Raw genomic sequence first — 17,983 nt, forward strand, 5'->3', positions numbered from 1 at the left:
GAAACCATTCATCGTAATAAAGTATTTATACAACATGATTAAGTGATCCTAAAAAAGAGATGGGAAATGTAAATTTTTATATTATAGCCAAATTCTAGACTATAATCACATTAAAATTTAAAAAAAAAAAAAAAAAGGAAGGCTTACCCAAGCCATGTAAAACGGTCATGACCCTCCCCTTTCTTCAGGTAAGGAAATAAACTACATATTGTAAGAACAGAGCCTTTAGATAGGAATAAAAGAAACTGCCAGCACTTAAAACTAGACTATTAAAGACATGTTCCCTTAATACAGACAGAAATAATCCATAGTCATCTAGAAGTAGAAATACTCTCTTCATGGACAACTGGTGCACAAATAATAATTCGTATTATATCAACCAATAAAGAAAGCATTTTCAGTTGTCTACAAATAGCCACTCAACATGTATTAATGAGATAAAAAAGAAATAATCTCTATGATTCTCTCTCAAGTTACTACACTCTGATCTGAACTAGGCAAGAAAGAGCAAAGTATTGATCGCTCATTAAAATAGCTCATAAAAATACCAAGCCTTGGTGGGGCAGGGCAGGGGTGTACCTGAGTGGCTTAGTCAGTTAAGCATCTGACTTTGGCTCAGGTGGTGATCTCAGGGTCCTGGGGCTGAGCAGGGAGTCTGCTTGTCCCTCTGCCCCACCCTCTACTCATGCACTAGCTCACTCTCAAATACATAAAATCCAAAAATATTATAGAAAAAGTAAACCAAGCCTGGGAATTACAGATTACCCTAAATTGTCTATATCTTGCTAACTTACTGTAATTCCCTATCTCATTCATTGACTCACAAATATTTACTACACATATATATACTGCAAACTGAGCCAGAGTATACACTGAAGAAAACTGACAGGACACTGTGCATTATGATGTGTACCTTCTAGTTAAGATTACAGATGTTAAACGAATAATACGAAGCAGGGAAGGGAGACCCAAAGTTCTAGGAGAAGGAATAACCAGGGGGGGCTTTTTTAAAATGTGGTGGTCAGGAGCAGCATCTGTATGAGTAATGCACAAGTTGAGATTTGTAGGAGTTAGAAGGGTGGGTGGGAGTAACATTCTAAGCAGAGGAATATATGTTTAAAAAAGGTTATGAGGAAAAGAAGAGTTTGCTGGGTACAGGGGGCTGAAAGACGTTTAGTGGGGCACCAGCTTTGAGAGCAGTGTGGTACAAGAGGATGAGAAAGAAAGCCAAGGACAAGATCCCAGACAGCCTGTAGAATATAGTAAGGGCACCAACCTGTAAGAGCAATCAACGGAAAGACATGGAAGAGTTTAAGCAGGAGAGCAATACAATCAAACACACACTTACAAAAGATCACTCTAAAAGCTTACAAGAGGGAAGGAACATAAGCAGGAGTCTAGTCAGAAATCCTCTGAAGTGGGCCAAGTGAGAACTGCTAGTAGTAGCAACAGAAATGGAGACAAGTAACTGGATCTGGGAACTCTCTGAGAAGGAGAATCAGAGGACCGATGTGGGAAAGGAGCATATAAGGAAGAACCCCTATGTTTAATAACTGAGATGGGGACCAGGAAAGGAGACTGGAAAGAAGAGGACTTCAAGTTTTCATGCTATAGAGTTGGAGATGTCTATATATGAGACATTCAAGTAGAGATGTCAAGAAGGCAGGCAGATACTGGAAGCAGAAAAGACACAGAAAAACACGATATAAGAAACCTGGGAGTCACTGACATAGGAGATATTTTGAAAGCCATGGAAGCTTTTTCAACAAATGCTACTAGACTAAGTGGACCTTTACACAAAACTCCGACTTAAATCTCATACCTTATACAAAAGTTAACTCAAAATGATTCAGATTTACCTGTAAAATGTAAAACCATAAAACTTTGAGAAAACACAAAATAGGAGAAAATCATCAGCATCTAGGACAAGGCAAAGAGATCTGAAATTTGACACCAAAAGCATAATCCATAAAAGGAAAAACATCTATAAACTGAACCTCATCAAAGTAAAATATTTTTGCAAGACACAAGATATAAAAAAAATCTGTTGTGTTTCCATGCACTAGTAATGAAATAGAAGAAAGAGAAATTAAGAGAACAATCCCATTTACAATTGCATCCAAAAGAATAAAATACCTAGGAATAAATTTAACCAAGGAGGTAAAAGACCTGTACTCCAAAATTCTAAGACACTGATGAAAGAAATAGAAGATGACACAAATAAATGGTAAGATAAACCATAATCATGAACTGGAAGAATATTGTTTAAATGCCCATATTATCCACAAACAATCCATCGACGCAGTGCAATCCCCATCAAAATACCAACAGTGTTTTTCACAGAACTAGAACAAAAATTTGTGTAGAACGACAGAAGACCCAGAATAGTCAAAGGAATCTTAAGAAAGAACCACAAAGCTGGAGGTATCACTATGCTATAAAGCTACAGTAATGAAAACAGTATGGTACTGGCACAAAAAGAGACACACAGATCAATGGGACAGAATAGAGAGCTCAGAAATAAACCCACACATACATGGTCAAGTAACCTACGACAAAGACAAGAATACACAATGGGGAAGAAAGACCGTTTCTTCTATAAACAGCTTCAGGAAAATTGGATACTAGCTACATGCAAAAGAATGAAACTGGACCATTCTCTTACATCATACACAAGAATAAACTCTAAACGGATTAAAGACCTAATTGTAAGACCTGAAACCATAAAACTGCTAAAAGATAACATAGGAAGTAAACTCATAAATCATCCTCAGCAATATTTTTCTGGCTATGTCCCCCAAGCAAAGAAAACAAAAGCAAAACTAACAATTGGGACTACATCAAACTAAAAAGCTTTTGCACAGCAAAGGAAACCATCAATAAACAAAAAGGCAACCAGTATACAGGAAAAAATATTCACAAATGATACAGCCAATAAGGGGTTAATATCCAAAATATATAAAGAACTCATGCAACTCAAGGCCAAAAAACCTAATAATCCAATTTAAAAATCGGTGGAGAACCTGAACAGACATTTTTCCAAAGAAGACCTAGAGATGGCCAACAGACATATGAAAAGATATTCTACATTAATCATCAGGAAAATGCAAATCTAAGCCACAGTGATACATCTACTCACACTGGTCAGAATGACTCATGTCAAAAAGGTAAGAAACAAAAAGTCTTTGCCAGGATATAGAGAAAGGGAACCCTCATACACTGTTGATGGGAATGTAAATTGATGATGTAGTCCCTCTGGAAAATAGTATGGAGGTTCTTCAAAAAACTAAAAAGAGAAGTACCGTATGATCTAGTAATTCTACTTCTGGGTTTTTACCCAAAGAAAATGAGAATATTAATTTGAAGATATATGTTTATTGCAGTATTACTTATAATAGCCAAAATACAGAATTAATCTAAGTGTCTATTGATGGATGAATGGATAAAGAAATGAGGTCTATACATGCATGTGCCATGACATACACACACAATGGGCTATTACTCAGCTTTAAAAAGGAATGGGATCCTACCATTTGTTACAATAAGGACAGACCTGGGGTATTATGCTAAGTGAAGTAAGACAGAGAAAGACGAATACCATATGATTTCACTTATATGTGGAATCTGAAAAATAAAGCAAATAAACAAACAGTAAAAAAAATACAACAAATTTTTGGCTGCCAAGCCAGGGCATGGGAGAAAGTGGCATGGGGTATGGGGGAGAATAGGTGAAGAGGATGAACAGGTACAAACTTCCAGGTATAAACTAAAATCTCAGGGATGAAAAGTACAGCACAGGGAATATAGCCAATAACATTTTAATAACTTTGATGACAGATGGTAACTGAAGTTATCACAGTATGCATTTTGTAATGTTTAAAACTGACAAATCACTAGGTTGTACACCTAAAACTAATAATATCATTCATCAACTACACATAAATTTAAATAGATAAACTAAAAACCTTTGCTCTCTAAAAGACTATTAGAAGGATAAAATGAAGGTACATACTGGAAGAAATTAAAAACCACATATACAACAAAGGACTACAATGCAGATCATATTTTAAAATCTTTTAAAAATTCAACAACAGAAAACAATCCAATTAGAAAACTGGCAAGAGACATGGATGGATATTTCATGAAAGAGTATATGAAACTGTCAAATAAAAACATGAAAAATATTTAATATTAGGAAATATGCATTAGGGAAATATGATTAAAACCACAATGAGGCGATTCTAAAGCTGAAGCAGGAGGAGGAGACCTAAATTTCTTCTGGTTCCAGGAATTCAGCTAGATAACTATCAAACCATTCTGAATACCTAATGAATTCAACTGGAGAATGAAGAAAAGAATAGCAGCAACTGAGGCACCTAGGTGGTTCAGTGGGTTGGGCTTCTGCCTTCAGCTCGGGTCATGATCTCAAGGTCCTGGGACTGAGCCCCACATTGGGCTCTCTACTCAGCAGGGAGCCTGCTTCCCCTGCCCTCTCTGCCTGCCTCTGCCTACTTGTGATCTCTCTGTCAAACAAATAAATAAAATCATAAAAAACAACAACAACAACGAATAGCGGAAACTCTGTGAACACAAAAGCGACCACTTTCTGCAAGGCAGGAGGGTGTGGAGAAGTGAATCCGAGGTGATATATGGGAAGACAGACCAACAGGAGAGGGAGTCTGCCATGAGCCAGCTCCCAGCAAGTGACAGAGCAGCAGAGCACAAAATTGGAACTTTAGAAGTCTGCTCCCGTGGCTGGCAGAGTGGGCGAGGGGAGACACACTTGCTGGGACAGTGTGGTCTCAGGACCCTCGGGGTCACAGAAAGACTAAGGGTGCTTGAGTGGAGCAGGGCTCCAAGGTATAAGAGAGGGGAAGCTGGCTACAAACAGTGAGCCCAGAAGCGGGCTCTCAGTTTGGGGTCGCCAAAAACTGTGATCCGTGGCACAGCTGGGCCACTGCTCTTCGAGCAGGGACCCAACAAACGGCAAAACCGGGCAGACCCACCTTCCTCCTCAGGAAGAGCAGCATGGGAGACCACTGCAGGAATCTGCTGGGTTTGGAGTCTCCTAAAGGGGTCATGTGCCAGAGACAGAAATGCCCGGTCACAGGCCTGGTGAGCACGGAGCGTGGCTGGAAACCAGGGAGACAGGAGTAACTGGCTGCTTTTCTCTGAGGGTGCACTAAGGAGTGGGGCCCTAAGCTTTGGCTCCTCCAGGGCGGAGATTGGGAGGCCACCATTTTCACTCTCTTTCTCTAAAGCTGTGAGGAAAGCTTTCAGGGAACAAAAGCCACAGAGAGCAAACTAGAGCAGCTTACTTAGCCTGGCCCCTGGCAAGGGTGCTGCAATTCTGCCTGGGGCAAAGACATTTGAGACTTTGCAAACAGGCCCCTTGCCCAGAACATCAGCAAGAACATCCAGCCAAGACCAAGTTTACCCACCAAGAAGAACTGCAAACCTCCAACCCTAGAGGAATTCAGTATATAGAATTACGGCTTTTTTCCCCATGATTCTTTAGTCTTTCAACTTTAATTTCTTAAATTTTCTACTTCCTTATTTTTCTTTTGGAATTGTTCTTCTGTCCTTTTTCAACGAACTTATCAATTCCTTTCTTAAAAATTTTTAATTTTCATTGTTATGGTCATATGCCATGCATTCATTGTATTTAACCTGATTGTTGTATATATGTAGATTTTCTTTAAAATTTTGGGATGCCGATTCTTCTAACAGACCAAAACAGACCCAAAATCTAGTATGGTCTATTCTTTTCACCAGCCATATTCCTTTTTTTCCCTCTTTTCTCTTTTTCCTTTTCCACCCGGTTGCAAGTCTCTTCTGTTTTATTTAATGTATATTTTCTAAGGTCGTTGTTACCGTTTCAGGATTTCATTCTCTTGTTCACCTGTTCTTCAACAAAATGACAAAACAGAAAAACTCACCTCAAAAAACAGAACAAGAGGCAGTACTGACTGCCAGGGACCTCATCAATATGGATATTAGTAAGATGTCGGAATTAGGGTTTAGAATAACGATTATGAAGAAAATAGCTGGGCTTGGAAAAAAGCAGAGAAGACACTAGAGAATCCCTTTCTGGAGAAGAAAAATCTAGCCAAGTAGAAATCAAAAAGGTTATTAATAAGGTGGAATTGAAAATGGAGACTCTAGCTAGGAAAAATGAGGCAGAAGAGAGAATTAGTGATACAGAAGACCAAATGATGGAGAATCAAGAAGCTGAGAAAAAGACAGATAAACAACTACTGGATGACAATGGGAGAATTTGAGAGATAAGAGATACCATAAAGCAAAACAGAATAATTGGAATCCCAGATGATGAAGAAAGAGAGGCAGAAGGTATATTGGAGCAGATTATAGTGGTGAACTACCTTACTCTGGGGAAGGGAACAGGCATCAAAATCCAGGAGGCACAGAGAACTCCCCTCAAAATCAATAAAAATAGGTCAACACCCTGACATCTAATAGTAAAACTTACAAATTTCATAGACAAAGAGAAAATCCTGAATGCAGCTCAGGACATGAGGTCTGTAAGCTACGATGTCAGGGGGCGCCTGGGTGGCTCAGTGGATTAAGCCACTGCCTTCGGCTCAGGTCATGATCTCAGGGTCCTGGGATCGAGCCCCACGTTGGGCTCTCTGCTCCGCAGGGAGCCTGCTTCCTCCTCTCTCTCTGCCTGCCTCTCTGCCTAGTTGTGATTTCTCTCTGTTAAATAAATAAAATATTAAAAAAAAAAAAAAAGCTACGATGTCAGAAACATTAGACTGGCAGCAGACCTATCCACAGAGACCTCTCAGGCCAGAAAGGACTGGCATGATATATTCAGGGTACTAAATGAGCAAAACATGCAGCCAAGAATACTTTATCCAGCTAGGCTGTCATTGAAAACAGAAGGAGAGATAAAACGCTTCCAGCACAAACAGAAACTAAAAGAATTTGCAAATCACCAAACCAGCCCTATAAAAAATATTGAAAGGGGTCCTCTAAGCAAAATGAGAGCCCCAAAGTACCACAGACCAGAAAGGAACAGAGACCATATACAGTAAATGGTCACCTTACAGACAATACCATGGCACTAAATTCATCTCTCTCAATAGTTACCCTGAATGTAAATGGGCTAACTGCCCCAATCAAAAGACACAGGGTATCAGACTGGATAAAAAAGCAAAACCCATCAATATGCTGTCTGCAAGAGACTCATTCTAGACTCAAAGACGCTTCCAGATTCAAGGTAAGGGGGTAAAAACCATCCATGATTAGCATGATGCTAATGGACATCAAAAGAAAGCTGGGGGGTGCCTGGGTGGCTCAGTGGGTTAAAGCCTCTGCCTTCAGCTCAGGTCATGATCCCAGAGTCCTGGGATCAAGCCCCGCATGGGGCTCTCTGCTCAGCAGGGAGCCTGCTTCCCTTCCTCTCTCTCTGTCTGCCTCTCTGCCTACCTGTGATCTCTGTCTGTCAAATAAATAAATAAAATCTTCAAAAAAAAAAAAAAAAGAAAGCTGGGCAGGCGACCCTTATATCAGACAAATTAGATTTTTAACCAAAGACTGTAATAAGAGATGAGGAAGGACACTCTAGCATATTTAAAGGGTCTATCAACTGTAAATATTCATTGCCCCTAACATGGGAACAGCCAATTATATAAGCCAATTAATAACAAAATCAAAGAAACACATGGACAATAATACAATAATAGGAGGGAACTTTTTTTTTAAAGATTTTATTTATTTATTTGACAGAGAGAGACAGCAAGAGCAGGAACACAAGCAGGGGGAGTAGGAGAGGGAAAGCAGGCTTCCCACTGAGCAGGGAGTCCGATATGGGGCTCCATCCCAGGACCCTGGGATCATGACCCGACCCGAAGGCAGACACTTAATGACTGAGCCACCCAGGCACTCCATTAGGGGACATTAATACCCCCCCTCACCGCAATGGACAGATCATCTAAGCAAAAGATCGACAAGGAAATAGGGCTTTAAATGACACACTGGACTAGATGGACTTCACAGACAGATTCAGAACATTCCTTCCCAAAGCTATAGAACATATATTCTTCTCTAAGGCACATGGAACATTCTCCTCACTAGATCACATCCTGGGTCACAAATCAGGTCTCAACCAGTATCAGAAGATGGGGATCATTCCCTGCGTATTTTCGGACCACAATGCTTTGAAAGTGGAGCTCAGTCACAAGAGGAGCATTGGAAATAACTCCAATACATGGAGGCCAAAGAGCATCCTACTAAAGAATGAATGGGAAAACTAGGCAACTAAATCAGAATTTTTAAAATTCATGGAAACAAATGAAAATGAAAACACAACTCTTCAAAGCCTTTAGCATGCAGTAAAAGAGGTCCGAAGGTTGAAGAATATAGCACTACAAGACTTTCTCAAGAAATAAGAAAGGTCTCAAATACAAACCTAACCCCACCTAACGGAGCTGGAGAAAGAGGCAGCAAATAAAGCCTAAACTAACTAGAAGAGAAATAATAAAGATCAGAAAAGAAATTGATGAAAGAGAAACCGAAAGAACAGCAGAATAGATCAACGAAACTAGGAGCTGGTCCATTGAAAGAATTAATAAGATTGGTAAACCTCTGACCAGACTTATCAAAAAAAAAAAAAAAAGAGAGAGAGAGAGAAAGGACCCAAATATAAATATAAATATAAAATATAAATATAAAATCATGAATGAAAGAGGAGAGATCACAATGAACACCAAGGAGATACAAAGAAGTATAAGAACCTACATGAGCAACTATATGCCAAGAAATTAGGCAATCTGGAAGAAATGGATGCATTCCTAGAGACATACAAACTATCAAAACTGAACCAAGAAGAAACAGAAAGCCTCAATACACCCATAACCAGCAAGGAAGTTCAAGCAGTAATCAAAAATTTCACAACGAACAAGAGCCCAAGACCAGATGGCTTCCCAGGGGAATTCTACCATTCTTTAAATTCTACCATTTAAAGAAGAATGAATTAAAGAAGAATGAACAGTTTCTTCTGAAACTGTTCCAAAAAACAAAAATGGAAGAAAAGCTTCCAGACTCTATGAAGCCAGCATTATCTTGATACTAAAACCAAAGACCCTACCAAAAAGGAGAATTACAAACCAATATCCCTGATGAACATGGATGCCAAAATTCTCACCAAGATACTAGCCAACAGGATCCAATAGTACATTAACAGGATTATTTGTCATGACCAAGTGGGATTTATTCCTAGACTGCAAGGGTGGTTCAACATTCACAAATTAAAGAATGTGATACACCACATTATTAAAAGAAAGAACAAGAACCATATGATCCTCTCAACTGATACAGAAAAAGCAAATGCAGTATAGCATCCTTTCTTGAGACAGAGTATGGCATTCTTTCTTGATTAAAAGTCTTCACAGTGTAGAGATAGAGGGTACATACTTCAGTATCATAAAAGCTATCTATGCAAAATCCACAGTGAATTATTTGCAATGGGGAAAACTGAGAGATTTTACCCTAAGGTCAGAAACACAGCAGGGATGTCCACTATCACCACTGCTGTTCAACACAGTACTACAAGTCCCAGTCTCAGCAATCAGACAACAAAAAGAAATAAAAGGCATCCAAATTGGCAAAGAAGTCAAACTCTCACTCTTTGCAGATGTTATGATACTTTATGTGCAAAACCCAAAAGACTACATACCAAAACTGCTAGAACCCACACAGGAATTCAGCAAAGTGACAGGATATAAAAGCAATGTGCCAAAATCAGCTGCATTTCTATACACCAACAACGAGACAGAAGAAAGAGAAATAAAGGAGTTGATTCCATTTACAATTGTGCACCAAAAAGTGTAAGATACATAGGAATAAACCTAACTACAGAGGCAAAGGATTTGTACTCAGAAAACTATAGAATACTCAATGAAAGAAATTAAGACACAAAGAAATGGAAAAATGTTCCATGCTCATGGATTGGAAGAACAAATATTGTGAAAATGTCTATGCTACCTAGACAATCTACACAGTCAATGCAATTACTATCAAAATACCATCAACTTTTTTCACAGAAATGGAACAAATCATCTTAAAATTTTATGGAACCAGAAAAGAACCTGAACATTCAGAGGTATGTTGATAAAACCAAAACTCGTGGCATCAAAATTCCAGACTTCAAGCTGTATTACAAATCATCAAGATGGTATGGTATTGGCACAAGAACAGATACATAAATCAATGGAACAGAACAGAGAACTCAGCTATACAACCTCATCCCTGTGGTCAACTAATCTTCAACAAAGCAGGAAAGAAGATCCAATAGAAAAACGACAGTCTCTTCTACAAATGGTTTGGGAAAATTGGACAGTCATGTGCAGAAGAATGAAACTCCCCATTTTATCACACTCTCATTGTGATATTACACTATAGTTTTGTGAAACATTACACTGGTGAAGAATATAAGGAATCTTTACTTAATTTCTTACAGCCTCATGTGAATATACAATTCTCTAACAAAATTTCAATTAAAAAAAAAAGCCACAGGAATGGAAGGAAAAGAGAAAAGAAAAAGGACCTAGTACCAAATTCTGAAGAACTTCTACATGTAGAAGTTAGATGAATAAGGAGGTGCCAGCTAAAGAGACTGAGAAGATGCAGCCAGTGGCCAAGAGAAAAATGTTTTGATGTTGCTGAGAAATCAGATAATCAATACAATAAAGCCAGAAAAGGGACACCTGGTTTTACCAATATGGAAATTCCTGTTGGCAACAGCGGTTTGGGAGGAATATTAACTGCTAATGCCAGGTGACAGTGGCTGAAGAGTGAACAGGAAGTGAAGAGTGTGATTACATAAACATTGCTGTAAGAGTATAAAAGGTGCAGCCACTTTGGAAAAGAGTCAGGCATTTCATCAAAAAGTACAACAGTTACCAGAGGACCTACTAATTCCACACAGGTATATATGAAAGATAAATGAAGATATGCAAGCAGATAAAAACATGCATGTGAACGTTCATACTAGCATTATACATGATAGAGGCAGAAACAATAAATGTCCACAGAAAAATAAAATGTGGTATAGCCATACAATGGAATATTCATCCATAAAATGGAATTAAGTATTAATATATGTTACAATATACATGAACTTTAAAAACATTTTGCTAAGTGAAAGAAGCCAGCCACAGAAGGCTACATTTCATATTGTTCCACTTACATGAAATTATATTAATTTCCACTTCACGTGTACATGAAATATACAAAACAGGAAAATCCTTAGAGACAGAAAGGAAATTAGTGGTTGTCAATGGGGTGGGGAGTTTGAGGAAGAAGGATGAATGACTGCTAATGGGTATAGGGTTACTTTGGGGGAATGAGGAAAATGTTCTGAAATTGGATAGCAGCAATGGTTACAAAACTCTATGAATAGGGGCGCCTGGGTGGCTCAGTGGGTTAAAGCCTCTGCCTTCGGCTCAGGTCATGATCCCAGGGTCCTGGGATCGAGCCCCGCATCGGACTCTCTGCTCAGCAGGGAGCCTGCTTCCTCCTCTCTCTCTCTGCCTGCCTCTCTGCCTACTTGTAATCTCTGTCAAATAAAATAAATAAAATCTTAAAAAAAAAAAACAACTCTATGAATATGTGAAAAAAACCACTGAACTGTACTTTCATAGGGTGAGTTTTGGCATATGTGAACTGTATCATAATGAAGCTATTATTTAAAAAAAAAGGTATGGCTATGATAAGGAACAGAGGAATAACAGCTAGAAGATGGAGAATATAAAATACATGGGACAAAAACTGCTCAATAATCTGATCAGAGTCACTCAGTGGTTAAGCTCTAGCCTGAGTCTAAGATTGCAAAACTCTGTTTTATCAGTCCTTCACACTTTTTAGTTCTTCCCAAACTAGCCAATAAATCCTCCTCATCACTTAACAGTTGACTGTGAAGAACAAGTCACTCTGATTCTGCTTCGCATTAACGTTCCCCTTCCATTCACATTTCCATTCCCGCTGTACCAATTTATATTGTCCTCACTTCACTCTAAGGGCTATCAACTCTCTCTTTTTTTTCTTTTTTTTTTTTTAAAGATTTTATTTATTTATTTGATAGACAGAGATTGTAACTAGTCAGAGAGGCAGGCAGGGAGAGAGAGGAGGAAGCAGGCTCCCCGCTGAGCAGAGAGCCCAATGCGGGGCTTGATCCCAGGACCCTGGGATTATGACCTGAGCTGAAGGCAGAGGCTTTAACCCACTGAGCCACCCAGGTGCCCCGCCTCTCTCTCTTTTTTTTTAAAGATTGATTTATTTGAGAGAGAGAGAGAAAAAGGGGCAGCTTATGTGAGCAGGGGGAGGGGCAGAGGGAGAGGGAGAGAAAAAGCAAACTCTGCGTAGAGTGCATACAGAGCCAAAGGAGAGCTTGATCTTACAACCTGAAATCATGACCTGAGCTGAATTCGAGTCCAACACTCAACCAAGTGAGACATTCTGGTGCCCCAAGACAGGGCCTCACCTATTAACTAGTCTTGCATTCTTTCAGGCTTTGTGAATACAATCTATATTCTCCCACTGTTACCCATGTTTCTTTCTAAAACATTCTCTTTCCTGTATTTTCCTGTTCCTGAACAAGCTAATAGCTTGCTTACCAGGAAAAAAGAAAATTAAAACAAAACACAATTTCATACAACTCTTCTATACGAATTCTACCCACCTTGCACTGTAGCTCAATGAGCAGGGAGAAGGAGGCCATGAGATTTTTCTGTGATTATTCCAGGGATCATAGGCTTGTGAGAATCATTCTCAAATCTTTCTCTAAGCCATCAGTCACAATTTATATTTGAAAAACATTTGGTTTTTATGGTGAAATGTATACAAATAGGGGACATTAAAAACTTCTATGATAAACAACATAACAGTTCTCAAATGATGGTTCCCATATGAACAATATCAGCTTCACCTGAGACCATCTTAGAATTGTAGAAATGCATATTCTCACCTTTTCCTACCCAGACTGAGTGAATCAGTAACCCTAGGGTAAAGCTGAGCATTCTAGGCCTCCTAGCACTTAACTAATCCTCCAAATGATTCTTAAAATACACTATCAAAGAAAATAGTTACTTAAACTTACCCTCCTGAGAGAACAGGTAAAACCACTCGAACAAACGGAGGATCAAATGGAAAGTTATCCTAAAATGCAAATGGGAAAGTTTTACTAATTTGAAGAAACCCCTTAATACTATATTATTTCAAAGATTTTAAAATAGTCTTTAGAGAATGTGTGCATTTATTATCTGATGATGAGGGTCATAAAAGTAAAAATAGTACCAAAAATAAAATGAAGTAAAAACCACAGCAAAAAAAAATAAATAAATAAATCATGGCCAGTTATAAAAAATATGAAGGGGTGTTCCACTTCCAATAAGACTATATAAAGGGACCATTCCAATAATGATACACTAGGTAACTTAGAGTAATCCTCTGGTTGACAATTAGAAGAGGTGGACAAAATTTAACAATTTTAACAATTTTTTAAAAATTTAACAATTACAGAGCTAAGATCAGGAAGAAAAAGGGAATCCCAGGGGCGCCTGGGTGGCTCAGTGGGTTAAGCCTCTGCCTTCGGCTCAGGTCATGATCTCAGGGTCTTGGGATCGAGCCCCGCATCGGGCTCTCTGCACAGCAGGGAGCCTGCTTCCTCCTCTCTCTCTCTCTGCCTGCCTCTATGCCTACTTGTGATCTCTGTCTGTCAAATAAATAAATAAAATCTTTAAAAAAAAAAAAAAAAAGGGGGAGTCCCAGAGAGAGCGAGGCCTCTTCCCCAACCCCGAAACCTTAAGTTTTCTTTCAATTACAGAAGAGGAAGGTAAGAAGTCAAGAAGCTCAGTAGAACTCAGACTCACACTTGCAGGGCTGAGGAGGTAAAAATTGGAGCTGGGGTCCACCAAGGAGAGGCCTTGACAAGTCTCCCACACTTTAGGTTGGGACCCTGAAGGACAAATGACAAATTGACCTAACTGACAAGGAATGAAGTCCAACTTTACATCACCTAAATCCCTGACTAGATTCACTGATCCTGGACTGCTAGTGCCCAAGCCAGACAAGGACAAATATAAACGCTCTCCGGAGAAGAATACCATCCAAGGCTTCCAAAATTAGCTAATTTTTCACTTATAATGTCTATTCCTAAAAATAAACAGTTACACAAGACTTAAGACAAACATGTCCAGGAAATGAGAAGCAAATGACACAAAAACCATAAGAGTTCAAGATTAAATAGAGTTAGCAGACATAGCTTTTAAAATAGCTATGTTGAATATGTACAAGCAAAGAAAAGACAAGATTGGAAACCCTGACAAAGGACTAAAATTATAAAAATGAACCATACAGAAATTCTGAAACTTAGAAATGTAATGACTGAAACCACTAACTTAACAGATGAATTGAACCACAAGTAGAGACTTAGTGGACGAGAAATTCAGTGTACAGGAAAATAGGCCAAAATAAATCCAGAATGAAGCCAAACAGAGAAAAAGGTAGAAAATGCAGAAAATGACAAGACACAGGGGAATGTATTAGAAAGGCTTATCATATATAGAGTCCTAAAATGACATGAGAAAATGGGACTGAAGCAATATTTAGAGAGAACATCTTGAGAATTTTCCAAAATTGAAAGACATCACAAGGTGTAAGTACTATGAACATTTCAGCGGAAATAATGGAAGCCCCAATGAGGGAATGGTAAGTTTTTGAGTTGCTGAAAGAAATTTCTATCCCCAATTCAAATACTTTCCAAAAAATAATTTCACAATAAAGTTGTTTTCTTGTCAGTAGATCCAAGCTAAAGGAAATAAAGAATATTCTTCAGACAGGAGAAATAGGACTCTAGATGGAAATATGAAGAATAAAGACCATGAAAAGAGCAAATATGCAGTTGTGACTAAATACTGACTAATTACTGAACAATGATGTATGGCTTCTAGGTAAGTACAGAAAATGCATGAAAGCACATATTTGGCAGGGAATCCACATTCTAAGTCTTTGCATTGATGAGGAAAAGGTAAAATAAAAATTAAATTTGTTATACTTTAACAAGGATATATACTGTAGCTGCTAAGCAGTAAAGAAGTAAAGAAGAGTAAGAGAACACCCAAGCACTAAGCTAAAAGAGGGGAGAAACTGGAACAATTAAAAAAAAATCCAAAATATGAGAAAAAGGAAAATGGAATAACAAGAAAAGTAAAAAGCACTTGGGAGATGGGATTGAAAAACAAATGTCAATAATACTAAATGCAAACAGACCAACTGTTCTAATTAAAAGACAAAGATCATCAGACTTGATAAAAATATATGAAGAAAAGAGAAAAGAAACCTCAGATAATTCTCAGGCTATGAAGAACAATTCTCTTTTTCAAATTCTCAGTCCTAAAAGCAGATTCCCTGAAGACCAAAGATTTTTCTCTTTATGAACTAAATCAACAATGTAGCCAAGGTGGCCAAGAGCATTAGAGGTTTGTCTCTTGGTGGTCAGGAAGCCAAGAAGGCTGCCCCTCATTTCCCTACAGCAGTTGGGTAAGGAAAAAGCACACTGCCTCTAATAAAGACATGACAGGAAGTCTAAGAGAAATTACCTTCAATTTCTGTGGTCAAATAAAAAGGAAGAACTAATTGTCTCAAACGAATTTGAGGCTAAGGAAGGTAAACAAATATGTTTCATCCACTTATTTCCAATAAACACAAAAATATAGTTTGAACCGGAAGAATAAACAGCCTAATTCCAGTAACTTACTTTAACTCCCTACTTCCATCCATCCTCAAATAAGATTCTAAGGAACACATAAACTATGAAAATGCAATTCTAACAGGAAAGGCAGATAAAAAGCATACTTCTGGTGGTTAAATCAGATAATCATAGATTTCTACTGCAAGGGAGAACGTACCCACACAAGATTCCAACTTAATAACAATTACTAAACCTACTTTCAGATAAACTGTAGATAAAAAGTGAGCTACTTAACAGATATAATGAAGGGTATAGATGCAAAGCTTAGTAAAGTACAACTTCATTTAATCTCCTGATCTTTAGATCTTTAAATATGTAATCCCAAAAGATAAGCCTTTTTAAATTGATTATATGACTGGGAGAACTACCTTCATTTTAAGTAATTCTTCAGAGTAACTCCTCCACATCAAAACCTAGAGACTCTGCTCCATAAACTGCACCATGGAACTCAGTAATTAATATTTTATAGAAAAAAGAGTTCCTTAAAGGGTTATAGTGGGAAGGATGAGGATGACTGTTAAAATAGACATTTCAGTTATCTGGGTACTCTAATGCAGAAACTGAGAATCTCAAAGTTTACAAGGATATCATGAAGTTTTCAATTCAACATCTTGGCCTCTCAAGAAAAGTTTAATAATGAGAAACATTCTATTCTTGAAAAACTCACTGAATGGCTCTACATAGCTATCACTTCCTTATACTGAGCTGAAAATTGCCTCTTTAAAGTCTGACTTACTAGTTTTCGTATCATGCTTTGTGTCAATCCAAAACAAAAACGAGGGGCACCTGGGTGGCTCAGTTGGTTAAGCGTCTGCCTTCAGCTCAGGTCATGATTCCACAGTCCTGGGATCAAGCCCCACATCAGGCTCCCTGCTCAGCAGGGAGTCTGCTTCTCCCTCTCCTGCTGCTGCTCCCCTAGCTTGTGCTTGCTCACTGTCTCTCTCTCAAAAAATAAATAAATAAATAAATAAATAAATAAATAATCTAAAAACAAAAACAAAAACAAAACCATCCACATACACAGCCCTTTAAATAGTTAAGAACAAGCTCTCATGAACCCCTATGTTCTTCTCTCTAAATCTATAATTTAACCAGCTATCAGAGGACAGGGAAATCTCTTTCAAATCCTTGCCACTATTTTCTAAATGAACCCAAAGTTGTCTAAATAAACCCTTTCGAAAATACTACCTCAGAATTAAGTTCAGTAATTCAGACACGGCTTGAAAAACCAGACCACCATTTCCTTAAGAGCATAGCATAATACAGTTGCCAGGCTACTAATGAATCCAATAGGTCCCCATTCCCTCCTGCCCCTATCCCCAACCTTGTGTTATACTATATCCCGAGTTCCATTTTCTTATTACTCATGACTTTCAAGTTGTCACCATGGATATCTGAGGCCATAAATACTATTCATCCTCCTTCCTATAAATCACTGTTCTGAGTCATACCTGCTTTCCTCCAATTCTGTGAATCCTGATACTTAATAACTTGGTAGTTCAGTTTGCCAAGGTCACTTAGTTCAGAGCAATCACATTCTTCTCAGCCCTCTTAAGAAATATTCCAGCCCTAGCAATGGCCCTTCTTTCTGGCATCAAGGAGTCATGGTCCAGAAAGATAAATGCAACAGAATTTCAGCCATTTACCTCCCAGATCATCCCCTCCCTGAAGTTCTGCCTAGAGTAGGAAAATATCGTGAAAACATTAAGTGCAGCCACAAGTCTTTCACTTATTTCATATTCCCTTAAAGATACCTCTTGAGAAGAAAGTGAAAGGGAAGGGACACACAGGGGGCTTTCAAAGGTCCTGGTGGGGGAAAAAAAGTTTCAGGTGTAAGGTTCTATTTCTTAGGCTTGGTATTGGACAAATAGGTGTATGATTTAATAAAACTGGTAAGACTGCTGAGTTAAAACATTCCATTTTTTTTTTTAAAAAGCTACTATCCTTGTTTTTCACCATATGAATCAGTAAAAATGCAGTCACATTAGCAACTTCAGTAAATTTATACCAGACTCACTCTCTAGGAAGACAACCCACATGACAACCACAAAAGTTTCTATAATAACAAAACTGAGGGAAAAATACAGACATTTGACATTTCTGTTATTTGAACAAAGTCCAATCATAAATAAGGATATATCAACAAACAAAAATATATGCACACAAAAGCTAAGTAAAGAGCTTTGAGAAAATTAGCCTTTTTTAAAGTAT

The 17,983-nt window shown here is 38.2% G+C and overlaps 1 protein-coding gene across 4 annotated transcripts in view; it reads right to left on the reverse strand.

The window, feature by feature from the left end:
* Positions 1 to 17,983, reverse strand: part of UBE2Q2 (ubiquitin conjugating enzyme E2 Q2) — a 75,480-nt gene that overhangs the window by 17,480 nt on the left and 40,017 nt on the right. For all 4 annotated transcript variants that reach the window (XM_046009861.1, XM_046009862.1, XM_046009859.1 and 1 more), the window contains one exon: positions 13,121 to 13,179. In XM_046009861.1, coding sequence (XP_045865817.1) covers positions 13,121 to 13,179 — 59 coding nt within the window. The remainder of the gene's footprint in view (positions 1 to 13,120; positions 13,180 to 17,983) is intronic.

This window comes from Meles meles, chromosome 6, assembly GCF_922984935.1.
Source record: "Meles meles chromosome 6, mMelMel3.1 paternal haplotype, whole genome shotgun sequence".
Taxonomy (NCBI): domain Eukaryota; kingdom Metazoa; phylum Chordata; class Mammalia; order Carnivora; family Mustelidae; genus Meles; species Meles meles.